At 37.0% G+C, this 18,089-nt stretch overlaps 1 protein-coding gene across 3 annotated transcripts in view; it reads right to left on the bottom strand.

Moving 5' to 3' along the window:
• Positions 1-15,661, bottom strand: part of MNAT1 (MNAT1 component of CDK activating kinase) — a 210,015-nt gene extending 194,354 nt beyond the window's left edge. For 2 of the 3 annotated variants that reach the window (XM_059890503.1, XM_059890504.1), the window contains exon 1: positions 15,444-15,661. In XM_059890503.1, coding sequence (XP_059746486.1) covers positions 15,444-15,532 — 89 coding nt within the window. In that variant the 5' untranslated portion in view covers positions 15,533-15,661. The remainder of the gene's footprint in view (positions 1-15,443) is intronic. The other variant, NM_001105409.1, reaches the window with a different exon arrangement.
• Positions 15,662-18,089: the final 2,428 nt, after the last annotated feature.

Genomic DNA, 18,089 nt, shown 5'->3' with positions numbered 1-18,089 from the left:
CTCCTTATCTTCAAGGTTCTCCTCTCCTTTACAAAACCTCTCGAACCACCATTGCACTGTACGTTCATCAGCAGTTCCTGGGCCAAATAAACTGCTGATGTTGAGAGTTGTTTCTGCTGTTTTATTACCCATTTTGGCAAATAAGAAAACTGCTCAAATTTGCTTTTTGTCTAACATCATTTCCACAGTTTAAAATATATAAACAGCAAGTAATGAGTCATTATCAAAAAAAAGAAAAAGCAAAAAATGTGCACTAAAATGATGTATAACATCATTTATTTGCAAATTTCAACAATGCAAAAACTGCGATTACTTTTGCACCAACCTAATAATTTTAACACCATTTTAGAGATTTATAAATCTGAAAGTCAAAAACGACTTTGCTGAAGGTCACACAACTAGTAAGTGGGAGCATGTGGATTTAACTCAAGTTTCTTTGATTCCAAAGTTGATACTTTTAACCACTGTACCAAAATGACCCTCTGTAAGCATAATCTGGAAACTAAACACCCATAAATGAATACAGCAACTGGGAACATAGTGTTAATAAACAGAATACAATCAAAAAGCACAGGTTTAACTTCTGGTTCTATTTTTTGGTAGGAAAATAAACCCTTCATATTTGCATATGTATATAATTGTCCTCTGTGAGGTATTTTATTAATCAATCCACTCTGGCAGTATGTTTTCATCTCTAATTTTCTTACATTCTAACATCTACATATAATATTGTATTGTTCTTGTTCAGTCGCTAACTTGTGTCCAGCTCTTTTGCAATTCCATAGACTGTAGCTCGCCAGGTTCCTGGTTACATGGGATTTTCCAGACAAGAACACTAGAGTGGGTTGCCATTTCCTTCTCCAGGGAGTCCCCCTTATCCAGGGATCAAACCCACATCTCATGCATAGGCAGGGAGACTGTTTACTGCTGAGCCACCAAGGAAGCTCACTACATATAATATATAAATATACAAATGTTTCAATAAATACAGGTTAGTTTCTATTTTAATTCTAAATAATATAAACCCAAGATTCATAAAGAGGAGTCAAAAATAATATATTTCCCAAGGGGGAATTACACACACTAAACTTACACTAGACATGGCAATTTATTATTGTTGACACCATTCCTACTGTAATTTGTACGTTTTTGCATTTAGTTGTAGCACATTACATAGATTGCTTTTTGCAATTAACCTCCAAAAGGAATTAAATATTAATGACATTTTGCCAGATGCAATTATGAGAAATTTTACATCCACAGTCTGAATAATACAGAAATAATTATTACAACATATCACATTTTATATCTTAGAAATATTTAAACTACCTTAAGAGTAAGAATTTTTATCTTCAAAATTCTGCTTATCAATCTCAACTATCTAAAGAAACTATCTCTGTTATCAATTGACAGAGCAAATATGGGTAAGAAATTTCTATCTAACACTACTTTATTAAATGCTAAGGTATCAATTACATATTCATTTGGCACTATTAGCATTTTTTGAAAATAAAGTAAACATAGCTTAGCAAATTACTGTTTCATAAAAACTGCACATAATAAATTGAGTTCTATGTTCATTCGTGTACATGGATACACATGATCAGAAGGTAAATATTAAAATAAATGCCCTATAAAATTATTATGTACACTTTTTTGTCAAAAGTGTTTTTAATACTATCTTTTCAATAAGCTGACAAAATATACACCTTAAAAGTATTTTAAAACAAAACTAAAAGTAAATGCAAATATCAAAAGTGATATTCATAATGCCAAAGAATACAGGAATAGTTCTCTTTCAAACGTTCTCATATACGCTTCAACAGATCTCAAAATGTAACATCTGCCACGTCATTCTTCTACAATCTTTTGGACGTTTTTTACATTTAAAATGTTTGGTTTTTTTTTTTTAACTTTTTTTTAAACGCTTTTAAACTATTCTTTTCCTCCATATTTTCTACTCCAACTCCAGACAGAAGATCAAATAAAAGAATATATTTTGGTAACATTATCTGAAACCAGTAAATGTTAGTTACAACCAGAAAATAAACATTATACAATTATTTATGAAGAAATTATACTTAACACTGATAGATTTCAAGACTTTTCTATTTTAATGGAAAGAATTTTTTGTAAGTAAATCAGAATTACTGTTAGATGTAGTCTGCTTCAGTTACCTGAAATCAGAATAGCAGGCTCATTAAATATATATAAATCAATGATGCAGAGGCACTGCATCATATTGACGGAGCCCTCATTAATTTTCAATGATACTATCATATTTGTGTTCTAAAAAAAAAAATTGAGTGAAGTCTGCATCATTTTTCTTCATCTCAGAATTCCAGTTTTTACATATTCTAACTTAATAAATGAGAAGAAACCTAATACGCCAAAACATTTCTAATAAAGTCCATTAAATTTTATATTTTCTTCCTTTTGTAGAGAATAAACTATTTATGCATGTATATACATATTTTATATATAATGTCAAAGTGAAATATGTAAAATAAAAATACTATAAAATAAATTATCATTATAGGTAGTTGATACAGTCTTTCTAGACATTTGCATATAACACAAAATAAAGTTTAAATTAAGGATTTTTCAGAGATATTGTGAGATGTTTTGCTCTCCACAACAACTAAATGATAACAGAAAAAAAGCAAATAAAATTTGCTTTTCATTAAAAAAATAAAAAGTTATCCCCTAAATCATTTCCTGGCACAAATAATATATTTAGGCGTTCTAATTTGTATATGATTATACCTCAAAAACCAAATACTATGATATTGTTCATATATATTATCAAAGCGAAAGATAAAGTAAATTAAAAACTGGCAGAAAAATTATTATTGAATGCTTAAAGGTTTATTTCAGGCTAGTATCCTGGAAACTAAATATAAAGAGAAAATTGTTCTAAGCATATCAAATTGATTTCTGATTACACTGTAGTATTTTCATGTTTCACATAAACTGGATTTGAGTTAAATCTAGTTGCATTACATTAATAACAATTTTACTCAGCAAATGTGATCAAAATTTAACTGAAATTTATACAGAAATGAGAAAATGAAGCTGGCCAGGGAAGCTTCCCCAATGGTTCAGCAAGTAATGAATCCACTTGCAATGCAGGAGACACAGAAGACAAGGATTCAATCCCTGGGCCAGGGAAGATCCCCTGGAGGAGGAAATGGCAACCCCCTCCTGTATTCTTGCCAGGAAAATTCCATGGATAGAGAGTCACAAACCGTAGGATATGACTAACCACACGGCATGCAGGTAAGTAATGCAACCATATAACCTTTCTTAGGCTTTGTTGAAAAATGGAGGACAGGTATAGAATACATAGGGAACAGACCTATGGACACAGGGGGAGGGGAGGAGAGAGAGGGTGAGGCATATGGAGAGAGTAACATGAAAATTCACAATCAGTTCAGTTCAGTCGCTCAATCGTGTCCGATTCTTTGCGACCCCACGAATCGCCTACCTGTCCATCACCAACTCCCTGAGTTCACTCAAACTCACGTCCATCAAGTCAGTGATGCCATCCAGCCATCTCATCCTCTGTCGTCCCCTTCTCCTCCTGCCCCCAATCCCTCCCAGCATCAGAGTCTATTCCAATGAGTCAGCTCTTCGCATGAGGTGGCCAAAGTACTGGAATTTCAGCTTTAGCATCATTCCCTCCAAAGAAATCCCACGGCTGATCTCTTTCAGAATGGACTAGTTGGATCTTCTTGCAGTCCAAGGGACTCTCAAGAGTCTTCTCCAACACCACAGTTCAAAAGCATCAATTCTTCGGCGCTCAGCCTTCTTCACAGTCCAACTATCACATCCATACGTGACCACAGGAAAAACCACAGCCTTGACTAGACGAACCTTTGTTGGCAAAGTAATGTCTCTGCTTTTCAATATGCTATCTACGTTGATCATAACTTTCCTTCCAAGGAATAAGCATCTTTTAATTTCATGGCTGCAGTCACCATCTGCAGTGATTTTGGAGCCCCCAAATATGAAGTCTGACACTGTTTCTACTGTTTCCCCATCTATTTCCCATGAAGTGATGGGACCAGATGCCATGGTCTTCGTTTTCTGAATGTTGAGCTTTAAGCCAACTTTTTCACTCTCCTCTTTCACTTTCATCAAGAGGCCTTTTAGTTCCTCTTCACTTTCTGCCATAAGGGTGGTGTCATCTGCATATCTGAGGTTATTGATGTTTCTCCGGGCAATCTTGATTCCAGCTTGTGCTTCTTCCAGCCCAGCGTTTCTCATGATGTACTCTGCATATAAGTTAAATAAGCAGGGTGACAATATACAGCCTTGACGTACTCCTTTTCCTATTTGGAACCAGTCTATTGTTCCATGTCCAGTTCTACCTGTTGCTTCCTGACCTGCATACAGATTTCTCAAGAGGCAGGTCAGGTGGTCTGGTATTCCCATCTCTTTCAGAATTTTCCACAGTTTATTGTGATCCACACAGTCAAAGGCTTTGGCATAGTCAATAATGCAGAAACAGATGTTTTTCTGGAACTCTCTTGCTTTTTTCATGATCCAGCAGATGTTGGCAACTTGATCTCTGGTTCCTCTGCCTTTTCTAAAACCAGCTTGAACATCAGGAAGTTCACGGTTCACCTATTGCTGAAGCCTGGCTTGGAGAATTTTGAGCATTAAATTACTAGCATGTGAGATGAGTGCAATTGTGCGGTAGTTTGAGCATTCTTTGGCATTGCCTTTCTTTGGGATTGGAATGAAAACTGACCTTTTCCAGTCCTGTGGCCACTGCTGAGTTTTCCAAATTTGCTGGCATATTGAGTGCAGCACTTTCACAGCATCATCTTTCAGGATTTGAAATAGCTCCACTGGAATTCCATCACCTCCACTAGCTTTGTTCATAGTGAAGCTTCCTAAGGCCCACTTGACTTCACACTCCAGGATGTCTGGCTCTAGGTCAGTGATCACCCCATCGTGATTATCTGGGTCATGAAGATCTTTTTTGTACAGTTTTTCTGTGTATTCTTGCCACCTCTTCTTGATATCTTCTGCTTCTCTTAGGTCCATACCATTTCTGTCCTTTATCGAGCCCATCTTTGCATGAAATGTCCCCTTGGTATCTCTAATTTTCTTGAAGAGATCTCTAGTCTTTCCCATTCTGTTGTCTTCCTCTATTTCTTTCCATTGATTGCTGAGGAAGGCTTTCTTATCTCTTCTTGCTATTCTTTGGAACTCTGCATTCAGATGCTTATATCTTTCCTTAAATTCACAATACCATACGGCAAACAGATAGTCAATGGGAATCTGCTCTGTGACTCAGGGAACTCAAATAGGGACTCCATGACAATCTATGAGAGTGGGATGCAGAGGGGGATGGGAGGGGATGCAAGAGGGAGGGGACATGGGTGTACTTTTGGCTGATTCTTGTTGATGTATAACAGAAAACCACAAAATTTTGTAAAGCAATATCCTTTGATTAAAAAAAATAAAGTGGCAAAAAAAAAAGTGGAGGACAGGTGTAGAATAGAACTAAAAAGATGACTGCTAATCTCCTTCAAATTTACATTCATGAAGTCTGCCATCTTCCTATCAATACTTCTGACAAAACAAACAGCACTCTGTATCATGTACTTCTGAACAAGCTTCCACCCCCAACCTGACAGCCAAAACAGACATCACATGTCACCTTCCTAAAGGGGCTAATATTTAGATCTTTCCTCTTCAGAGATTGTTCCACAAAAACATTTATGCATTTGTAGTAGCAGTGTTAAGTCAGTCATGCCCAATTCTTTGTGACCCCACCACTACTGTAGCCAGCCAAGTTCCTGTGTCCATGGGATTCTCCAGGCAAGAATACTGGAGTGAGTTGCCATTCCCAGAAATCAAACCGGGCTCTGCTGCATTGCAGGCAGATTCTTCACCATCTGAGTTACAAGGAAGCCCCCTTGGAGCCACCTAAATGGCTTGATCGCTTGATGCTAATATTGCAAAAACTCCTAACTTTAGGATACACCCACTAAAACTTTTTGCTTCTCCAAAGGCCCTTTTCCTACATCAGCAGAATGGTTACAACAAGAGTTCAGGATTTCAGATTTCTGTTACTTTAATAGTACTTTTCTTAAAAAAAAAAAAAAAAAAGCTTGTTTAAGAAGTAACATAAAGTCCACTTTCACATCTTAATTTCAAAGAATATTTTTATAATTCTAAACTCCCTTTTTGCTCCTTAGAAAGAAGAAGAAAAAAAAACCTAATTTCCATTTAATGACTCAAAAGAAGACCTAAAATACTATAAAATTAATGGGGGCAGTAACCATGTCTCTCACACTCACTGTTGTATTCTCAGCACTGTGTTTTCCAAAACTGCTTGAGCACAAGACTAACCTAGATAGCCAGTATAAAATACTAAGTTCTCCACCAAAGATCTATGGTAAGGCCCAGAAATTGGTGTTTTAAATAGGTACCCAAGATGATTCCTAGGATGACGTAAGTTTACGAATCAGTGGTCTAGAAAATGTATTGAGTATATGAGAAAGAATGTAAATTTATATTTATTAGTAAACCAATAACTAATAAACTACAATTAAGTATTCCTTTTTACCTTTGAAAACAAGCTTAACAGATTTAAAACATGAAGAAAACCAAAATATCTAGGTTAAACTTTCATTCAATTGTTCTCATTCTATTTACTATCTCAGGGACTAGTTGCTAAGTAAACAAGTAAACTGCCAAAAAGAGTCTAAAAACTTAACCTAAAAACTGTTATTTTTCTGCATTTAGAATACTGAAAGTAACTCTTTACGGTTGATTAGAGTAAATACTCTTAAATTTACCTAACTTCTTAAACTTATTTGAACTGTGCTCATCCAATGTTCACAGTAATTCTATGAGGTATATGCTACTGGTAAACCCACTATACAGATGAGAAAAAAAAGGCTTAAAGAAAATAGTTTTCCCTGAATCACTTGGCTAAGAATAAGTGGCAAATCTAGAATTCAAACTCAGGCAAACTATCATTATATATTTGTTAGATGTAATATTTCATGCCCACAGTAGAAACAAAGGCAATGAGAAAATATATTAATTCTTTCTGTGTTTATATTTGTATCCCTAATGACCAACTGCTAATGTATCAGGTTCTTGCAGAATAAAATAATGTGTTTTTAACAAGTAACTTTGAACATCTAATAAACAGCTTCTTCTTACCTGCTTGCATCTTGTAACACAAATTGGACAATATAACTTCAAAGGAAAACTGGATATATAAAAGAAAAACCTCCTAAAGGAGAAAGGTGAAAAGAAAGTTCACCTGTAGGTCAAACCTCACACAAGGTTTCCTCCAAGACAGAAAATATATGTGTATATATATGGATGTATATATACACTTATGGGATTGGGTGTATACATACATCCATACATATACATAGTAAACTACTCAGCAGATAAAATGATTCTTAAAAAAAAGATTCCCAGTATAAATGAAAAGAATTAGAGAAGAGACTTATCCCATAGGGCTATGTTTTTCACATTCAAAAAGAAACAGTACAAATAACATAATTACTAAACATTTAGTAACCATGGTTTTAAAGAATATCAGATCAGATCAGATCAGTTGCTCAGTCGTGTCTGACTCTTTGCGACCCCATGAATCACAGCATGCCAGGCCTCCCTGTCCATCACCAACTCCCGGAGTTCACTGAGACTCACGTCCATCGAGTCAGTGATGCCATCCAGCCATCTCATCCTCTGTCATCCCCTTCTCCTCCTGCCCCCAATCCCTCCCAGCATCAGAGTTTTTTCCAATGAGTCAGCTCTTCCCATGAGGTGGCCAAAGTACTGGAGTTTCAAATCCCAGGGCTGATCTCCTTCAGAATGGACTGGTTGGATCTCCTTGCAGTCCATGGGACTCGCAAGAGTCTTCTCCAACACCACAGTTCAAAAGCATCAATTCTTTGGCACTCAGCCTTCTTCACAGTCCAACTCTCACATCCATACATGACCACAGGAAAAACCATAGCCTTGCCTAGACGGATCTTTGTTGGCAAAGTAATGTCTATGCTTTTGAATACGCTATCTAGGTTGGTCATAACTTTCCTTCCAAGGAGTAAGGGTCTTTTAATTTCACGGCTGCAGTCACCATCTGTAGTGATTTTGGAGCCCAGAAAAATAAAGTCTGACACTGTTTCCACTGTTTCCCCATCTATTTCCCATGAAGTGATGGGACCGGATGCCATGATCTTCATTTTCTGAATGTTGAGCTTTAAGCCAACTTTTTCACTCTCCTCTTTCACTTTCATAAAGAGGCTTTTTAGTTCCTCTTCACTTTCTGCCGTAACATTAAGTTACACTTAATAAAAAAAGGAACTTAAATGCAAACATTGCATCTTAAAAACCAAAATGCACAGTCATTTTAATAAAATCAAAAATATATATATTATAGCCATATAGTGATATATTTACATTCTATAAATAGTGATCAGTACTTTCTCCTGTATTGAAAAGGGAAAATCACAGTTAATAAAAATAACTGAAATTTTTCATATTTTATGAAGCACTTTTATTAATGGTATATGGTCCAAAAAAAAAGACTAAAGCTACTGAGTACAGTGATTTTCTAATTAACTATTAACTAAATTACCCAAATTTTAAGAGACTGAAGGGGGTTAAAAATTATCTGTTCTAAACAAATTTACAAATCAAAGCTAAACAGGTGATCTAAAACTTGCCAGTCTGTGACAGAACTAGAATATAGATTTTCTAACTCATGTTTCAGTGTTCTATTACTTAATGGATGTGAATTACTGAAATACACGGGATACCAACTCACACATGCAGTGTAAGCAAAAACCATCTCCTTCAGGAGAATGGTCTCGAGATAGTCATTAGAGTATGACCCACAAAATATTAGATATTAATTCTCCAGAGCTGTTCTACAACATTATATCCTAATCAACTTTAAAACACTCACGCCATGAAGAAAAAGAAGAAGAGGCGGGAGATAGGTAGGAGGAGGAGAAGGAGGAAGAATAAGAAGCAGGGGAGGAGGAAGAGAAGAAAAGTATATTTAGAAAAGTTTTAGGGGAGAAACTGAGACAGTAAAAAAAAATCAGAAACTGCAAAAGGAAAGAAATGTTAAAGGGGAACAGAAATTACCAATTACCAATTTTGAGGTAAAGAAAATAAACATGTACACACAAAACTGAGACTAAAGGAAGTAAATGCCTCAACAACAGTAAGTCCAGCATTTTCTAACAAATATGATGGAGCAACTGATGTCAGACTAGCATTCCTACCATGAGCAACCATAAAACAAAATGTATGAAACAACTGTTTACAGACATTAGACAATGCGTAACACAAAGACTATAATCCCTTAGAAATGGTAAACTAACAAGGTGAGCCCGACAATTGCCTCATTTTTCTATCTGGGAAAAAATTTCCATGACGATAGCCTAGCAAGCAAGAGTTTAAGAAGGGCACAGTGGTTGTGCTAAGTTGTACAGGCAAAGATCAAACTTCAGTGCAGTTGACATGGTTGATATCTGCAAGGCAGAGGGTCAGAAGTCTGTATAAGAATTCCGATAAGTCCATGGCCAGGCCAAAGAACAGACTGCATATATGCAGGGCAAAACCAATCAAGGCTTAAAAGAGAATGGCTGAGAGAGGAAGAGAGGGTAGTTAAGGAGTGCTGGGTATATTTTAGAGTTCCTACCCAGCCAGAGTAGAGAAACCACAGTAACACCTTATTAACACCTCAAAAATCCAGTTGAGATACCAGAAAGGCTTCAAGAATGGGGACCACATCGTATAATAAGACTTATTCTATCTAGACTTACTCTAACAAAGCCTAAAATCAAGCCCCAACAAGTTTTGCAAGGAACTCAAAGTTTGGAGATTGAGTTGCAGTAAAGTAAGCAATCAAGATTGCCGGGAGAAATATCAATAACCTCAGATATGCAGATGACACCACCCTTATGGCAGAAAGTGAAGAGGAACTCAAAAGCCTCTTGATGAAAGTGAAAGAGGAGAGTGAAAAAGTTGGCTTAAAGCTCAACATTCAGAAAATGAAGATCATGGCATCTGGTCCCATCACTTCATGGCACATAGATGGGGAAACAGTGGAAACAGTGTAAGACTTTATTTTTGGGGGGTCCAAAATCACTGCAGATGGTGAATGCAGCCATGAAATTAAAAGACGCTTACTCCTTGGAAGGGAAGTTACGATCAACCTAGATAGCATATTCAAAAGCAGAGACATTACTTTGCCAACAAAGGTCCGTCTAGTCAAGGCTATGGTTTTTCCTGTGGTCATGTATGATTGTGAGAGTTGTACTGTGAAGAAGGCTAAACGCTGAAGAACTGATGCTTTTGAACCGTGGTGTTGGAGAAGACTCTTGAGAGTCCCTTGGACTGCAAGGAGATCCAACCAGTCCATTCTGAAGGAGACCAGCCCTGGGATTTCTTTGGAAGGAATGATGCTGAAGCTGAAATTCCAGTACTTTGGCCACCTCATGTGAAGAGCTGACTCACTGGAAAAGACTCTGATGCTGGGAGGGATTGGGGGCAGGAGGAGAAGGGGACGACAGAGGATGAGATGGCTGGATGGCATCACTGACTCGATGGATGTGAGTCTGAGTGAACTCTGAGAATGGGTGATGGACAGGGAGGCCTGGAGTGCTGCTATTCATGGGGTCACAAAGAGTCAGACACAACTGAGCAACTGAACTGAACTGAACTGAACTGATGTACCTAATAAGAGTTTCAAAATACATGAAGCATGACAGAACTACTAAAAAGAGAAACTGACAAATACACAATCTGTTTGGAATAACTGATAAAATGAGTAGAAACAATAAATTAGTAAGGATACAGGATTAGTAAAGATACTCAGAAGTTAACACTATCAACCAAGCTGACCTATCTGACATACACTATACCCAACAGTTACAGAACACACATTCTTTTCAACTTGACTTGCTCATCAAGTAAGACCTTGCTCACCAAAATAGACCACACACTGGACCATAAGTTTTCATAAAATTTTGTAAGACTGAAATTTATCAAAATTTGTTCTCTTACTACAACAAAATTAAATTAGAAATTAACAACAATATATCCAGAAAGTCCCCTTTTTCTAATTTTCTACCCAGAATGAGTACCTTTTTCTAATTTTTCTGTCCACTATTTCCCAGTTCAGAAAACAGTAATGTACAAGCCCAGCATATTAAACAAATGAATTAATACCACTTTAGAATTATTCTTTCCAACAACAAATAAACTGAACTTTAATCTGATAAACCTCTAAAAGCTGCTAGTAATTTATAGGAAATACAAAGGAACATAATAATACCACAGAGATGCAATCAGCAAAATTCAGACTGGTAACTCTTCAGAAAAATCTACCTAGCAAGAGAGAGAGAGAGAGAGAAGCAGAGAAAAAAGTAAAAATAAAAAGGAGAAAAAGAGAAACTTTAAGAAAATATGGCAATATATTGTCTTTAACATATATCAGGATGAGTTTTTCTTTATTCTACTTTGTGTCTTATGTGTGTTTAAAATGAAGAAAGAAGATTTAGTAAAATCAAATATAGGTAGTTTCCAGAGACAAGTGTTGCTAAGGATGGTTGGGATAAAACTTAAATTATTAGTTTTACTTGCTTGTGTTACTCTGAAAAATATCATCCAACTATATTGGGTAAAGAGGATCTGCTCTATTCCAAAGAAAATAAAGTTTTCCCATCTTTTCTGAAAAAGAAAAAAATAAAAAAGACTTTAGTTAAATGAGAATTAGATATAACTGGCTCCTTCTAAATCAACATGCCTTTAAAATTCTACGAAGAATTCTATGAAAGGCTTATTTCTAAAAATAGGTGGCCCTGATAAACAGAAAAAAGTTACCCTTTTCTGTGACTAAGACAAAAGTTCATCCTTGAATTGAAAAAAAAGCAAACTTAGAATCCAATCTTCTTTGGATGTGCATGCAATTAATTCATTTGGGTGTTTGCTGGATTGATTTAATATTAATACATAATGGAATTTGTCGTTGTTTAGTCGCTAAGTCATATCCGACTCTTCTGCTACCCTATGGAGTGTAGCTCACCAGGCTCCTCTATCCATGGGATTTTCCGGAAAGAATACTGGAATGAGGAGCCATTTCCTTCTTCAGGGTATCTTTCCTACCAGGTGGGCCCTTTACTACTCAATCACCACTTCCTCAACTGCTAGCAGTTAAGGGAGAAAACTATTTTCATAATGTTTCACCTTTTTTCTCCTTTCTGCTCCTGTATTTTCTCTCATAAATAGTACTTCTAAATAATCTTTCCATAATCCCACACTTCCTATCTCCTGTGAAGCACTATCCCTACTCACTTTATTACTTGCCTCTTAAAATGACTTTGCTACTTGACACACAAAATAAAGTGAGTAAAATCATGTGGCCCTGGTATCCTTGCCTCATGGTATTCACACTCTTGTGTATAAATACCCTCCTACTCTGTAACAGGACTTCAGTGCTAACAAATAAAATCCAGCAGAAGCAATGATAATGTGATTTTTGTCATTAGATGATGAAAGGCTCTGGAGCCTCTAGTTCTCTCACTAACTCTGGGAAAAGCCACATCACGAGCAGTCCTACGGAGGGTCCAAGGAGAGGAACTGAACCTGCCTAGAGCCACATGAGTGACCTTGGACAGACACTCCAGTCCAAGAAAACAGCTTGAGCAAACCTCATGAAAGACACTGAGCCAGAATCACTGAGCTGAGCCACTCTCAGACTCCTGACCCTCCAAAACTGTGTAATAAATATTTATTAAGGTACTAACTTTTGAGGCAATTTATTACATAGCAATAGATAATAGTATTAATACAAATATTACTACTAAAAAATAATACTCCTTTCAGACCAACAATTATAGCAATGCCTAAGCTCAATCCCATGAAAGACATTCTGTACAAATTCAGCATACTATCAAATCAAAAGTATTTCACATCAAAATCTATAATGTTCTATTACTTATCAGAACAGCAAGATTAAAAAAGTAATAATGCCCATTACCAGCAAAGATATGTGGCAACAAGAATTCCCATGAACAGTTGGTGGGAGCACAACAGATACAATCTTTTCTGAGAACAAGTGGGCAATGTTTATCAAAATTCAAAAGTCACATACAATTCCACTATTAGGCATTTATCCCTGGTTCTCCTCTTATATCTTACAATATACTTGTATACGGGCTGAGGAGGAGGGCAGAAATAGAGAAACTGACTCTAGTGAAAAATAGGAAATCTAAATATTCATAACAAAATTTTTGGGTAAATCAATTATAGTATAACCAAACAGTGGACTATCATCCAAATGTTAAAGAGGAGTATATACACATACCAATTTAGAAAAGATATCCAAGATACACATTATGAAAAAAGTCAGGGTATATATAACCCCATTTCCATGAGAGAACATGATTCTGAGTTCCTATTTAAATCACAAAAGGGGCATTATAATCAAAACTGTATTTCCACATTTTATAATCTCTTGAATTCATTTAAAGATACCATTGTTGTGCAAGTCTTTTAAAGCAGGCCGAGTGGATCCTGTTTAAATTTTACTTCTGCTTAGCATCCGTACCATGCATAAATAATAATAATGATTGCCAATGTATACTGAGCAAATACTATGTGAAAAAAATTCTATTAAGCACCTCCAAGTATGATGTTTACATATATTATTTAATCCTCAAACACTGTAATATACATAGTGCTGTTATCTCTATTGTACAGGGAAGAAAAATGAGATAAGAGGAATTTGCCCAGAGCCTATAAGAGTACAAAGAATTCAAAATCAGAAGTTCATTCTCTTAGCCAATACCATATAATCTTTTATTCATTTTGATCATATTTCAAGTTAAAAAAGGGCTGTAAAACTTGGTCTTTAACTAACAGATTAGCAAATAAACCAAAATCAATGCAACATCAGAATGACATAGACAATTCTTAACTCTTATGAAAAAAACAGAAAAGACCATGGACACAACAAAAGCAATTTCCAATTAAAAATAAATGACTGTCTAATAAAAATGCAATTTATTTTGCTAAAAATCACATAATCTTCCCTGACTAGCTAATTACTACTAGGTATCAATTTTTTCCAGTAAATTACATTTAGTACCCTTTCAAAAAAAAGCAAATTCCTTTTCCTTGAGCACCAACTATAACAAATCTGGTACAGGAAAATAAAGAGAAACCAACCAAAATCTTTCTAAAAACTGAATAGTCTTTACAGCATTTGTCTGGTTTCCCTTTTCCAATCTACTTGATTACTTTCACCTTATTTCTAATTTTAATCCATTCAATCACATTCAATACAGCTCTACTGTATTTCCTTTGCTGGATAAAGCAAAGGAAAATAAAGACTACTTAGAAAATAAGACCAGTCCAGTAAGTTATTAAATCCCTTTATAATCATTATAGCTACAACAAACCATGCAACTCAGGCTTACCCAAAGATCTTGTCTACCACATTGCAGGTTAACCATCATTTTTTATGTCTTAGAAACATCAAAGAAACTACGAGAATGTATGTTCACCTTACATTTCAAAGCGCTTTATAAAACCACCTTTACTGAACCACATTTAACCATAAAAACGTGGCAAGAAACACGCTGATCAGTTCCTGCACTTATTCTTCAAAACAATCTCCCTTCTTGCCCCTAAACCCCCCAAAATTGGCATTCTATAGTCAGACAGCCTGTGTTCCAATTCTAGAAGGGTCCACTAAATAAGGTATCTGAAGCAGTCTCCGTTTCTTTTCCTGTAAAATGGGAATGAGATGAGTACCTACTTCATAGGGCTGCTGTTGAGAATGAAATGGGATTAACTCAAGTTAAAGCGCTTAGAACACTGCCTGACACGTAATGTACACCCAATAAATGCCAGCCATTACTGTATCTCCAAAATTAACTGCCTAGAACCTGAATTTTCTCTTTTAGAGATAAGAACTAACCAAACTCCATCAGGACAGTGGGCATATCGATGGAGTTTCATATTAACCTGTGCAACAAACAGCAACAGTATATAAACAGTAATTGTATTTTCATAGCACTTTCTTTTTAATAAAAACGCTTTGCGTGAAATTAAACACTCCGATCTCCCACGCTGGAACCCTGTTAACAACACAGCCCGGAAATACAGTCCAGATTCTCATCGCCTAAGGAGGGGGGAACGTGACAAACTGCTGGTTACCACATCAGGGAATCCGGCAGTTCAAAGCAGGCCAGAGAGGCTCAGGACTGGAGGGTAGTCTGTTTAGAGAAACAACGTTCCCTTTTCCTATTTTCTTCCCCAGTGTCGATACTAACGAAGCCCTTTTCTCCCCTGAGCCGACGACAAGCATCTCCCGGCTCTTTCGGGAGCTCCCACCCTGTGCGTCTCCCCCCATGGAACCCAACTATCCCCAGACTCACAGAGTGTGTCCGCACACATTCACCATCAGCTTCAACGAAGGGTTCCGGTACTTGGTGGTCTTACACCGGGGGCAGCCCTGATCGTCCATGGCGCCTTCCTTGCAGTGGACTCTCCCCAGCGCCTGCTTCAAGTCACAGCAACAGCCAACCTAAAGCCCCTCAGATCCGAGGCCAAGCAGGTTCCTAACAACAGGCTCTTAGCTGGGACGGTCCTTTACGAATGAGCACCGGCCGGTGGCAAGGCAATTCAGCACAAAGGTTCCGGAAGCAAGTTTTCCGGTCCTGCCGCTAGGGCTCGGTCTCAGCTTTAGCAGGCCACGGAAAAACCTTGGATTTAGAGGGAGGGCTTTTTAAAAAGGCAAATTACACACAAACCCTCAAGTGTACCTAGCTGTATTTTTCAGGAAATCGTGTCACAATTAGGAACATAGATTCCACCTTGTTCTGTCTGGAAATAGTCCCATTAATCAAAGAGCTGTGTTTGGTGTACATACTCAGTAACTGGGACCAGTATTTTCTTTTAACAGTGTGATAGTCTTGTGCTTTATACTTCTTCTTTACACTTGCACAGTCGTGCAATCACAGAAAACAATATGCATTCTCAGATATGAAGCTTGGAAAAGTTATTTAGAATGAAAGTCTCATGCTGACCCTAAATATTACAGATTCTCACTAAATGTTAAAATAGTTCTATAAATAATATCTGGCATCTGCAGAGAGGCAATTACCTCAAGATGGTCAGGCATGCTTAACGGTTTCAGCTGGCTCTAATATCTCTTACCATCCTACCAATCAATGACAGTATTTGTTTCCCCAAACACAGGAATATAGACTTTATTTCAGCAACTCTCTTGAAAGCCTGAATCTCTTTGGAAATTTTAAGTAACATTCACTGCATTTATCAAGGTTGCAAAGTGATATTTATAAACAGCTCTGCATGCATGTTAAGTCACTCAGTCATGTCTCTTTGCCGCCCTATGAACTGTAGCCCACCAGGCTCCTCTGTCCATGGAATTTCTCCAGGCAAGAATTCTCCAGGCTTTGCCCTCCTCCAGGGGATCTTCCTGACACAGGGCTCAAACTGGCATCTCTTGCATCTTCTGCATTGGCAATCAGGTTCTTTACCACAAGAGCCACCTGGGAAGCCCGTAAACAGCTCTATCAGATAATAAATTCCTCCCACTATAAAGGACACATCTTATCCATCTCCTGAACAAGGATTTAATTATACTTGTTGATTAAGTATAGTAAATGAAGAATGAATGAATGAACGAACATCAAATAGTGTAATGCGAAATTTTTTTATTCTGAGCACTGTATTGTAATCTGACCCAAATTCCATCAGAAGTGGGCATACAAACTTTTTCAAATTAACCCATACAATGAATACCAACGGAATATACTCATAGTAATCTTTTCTCTTTTCAATAAAAATATAAAGAGGAATATTTCAACTCTCACTTGTTTTTAAACAGTGAACTCAACAGGCAACCCACACTGTGGAAATACAGTTGGGATTTCCATGTGCTATGGAAGGAGAACATGACAAACAGCTGTATACCACATCTGGGAACCAACAGACCAAGGCAGGCCACAGCACAGGCCTTTATATTAGTAGAAAGACATGAGGGATTTACCTAACAAAAACACCGTGACATTTGTGTGATCATAATATTGTTCATTGTTGTTGTTCTTTAGTCAGCAAGTCAGATTTGACTCTTTGCAACCCCATGGACTATAAATAACCTAGCAGGCTACTCTGCCCATGGGATTTCCCAGGCAAGAATACTGGAGTGGGTAGCCATTTCCTTCTCCAATATTGTTCACTAACAGAAACTAAACAAATGTAACTTTTACTAAAATAGGCAATATCAAATGCTGTGCTGGAGACATTATGCTGCAATTTTACTAAAAAAAATTTTTTTAGTTGACATGCCTGCAAGACATGTGAGATCTAAATTCCCCCACCAAGGTTCGAACCCAGATCCCCTGCAGTGGAAGTGTGGAGCCTTAACCACTAAATCAGCAGGGATGTTCCTTTGCTGCTATTTATTGAAAGAGACCACATCCAAACCAGTGAGTCAAAGTGAAGCGCTCTAAAAATAAAGACAATTTTTAGGATCTTTATATTTTAACAGAAAAGGAAACTTCTGGTGAAAGACAGAACATGATTAGTGTGCAAATAAAACTTTTAGCCAAAACTAAATGAGAACTTATCCACCAAGTTAGCAATACTGCTAGAGAAGACTCTTGAGAGTCCCTTGGACTGCAAGGAGGTCAAATCAGTCAACCCTAAAGGAATATTCATTAGAAGAATGGTTGCTAAAGCTGAAGCTCCAATACTTTGGCCACCTGATAGGAAGAGCTGACTCACTGGAAAAGACTGATCCTGGGAAAGATTGAAGACAAAAGAAGGGAGCAGCAAAGGATGAGATGGTTAGATAGCATTTCTGATGGACATGAATTTGAGCAAATTCAGGGAGAAAGTGGAGGACAGAGGAGTCTGGCTTGCTACAGTCCATGAGGTTGCCAAGAGTAGGACATGAATTAGCGACTGAAAACCAATGACAACAATGTTTATCATCACCAAAACACTTTTAATCATTTCTCTGAACAGGAGACCTCAAAGCACTTTTGTGCAGTGAA

This window comes from Bos taurus, chromosome 10, assembly GCF_002263795.3.
Source record: "Bos taurus isolate L1 Dominette 01449 registration number 42190680 breed Hereford chromosome 10, ARS-UCD2.0, whole genome shotgun sequence".
Classification (NCBI taxonomy): domain Eukaryota; kingdom Metazoa; phylum Chordata; class Mammalia; order Artiodactyla; family Bovidae; genus Bos; species Bos taurus.
The sequence above is the reverse complement of the archived record's forward strand: the minus strand, read 5'-3'. Positions and strand labels throughout refer to the sequence as shown.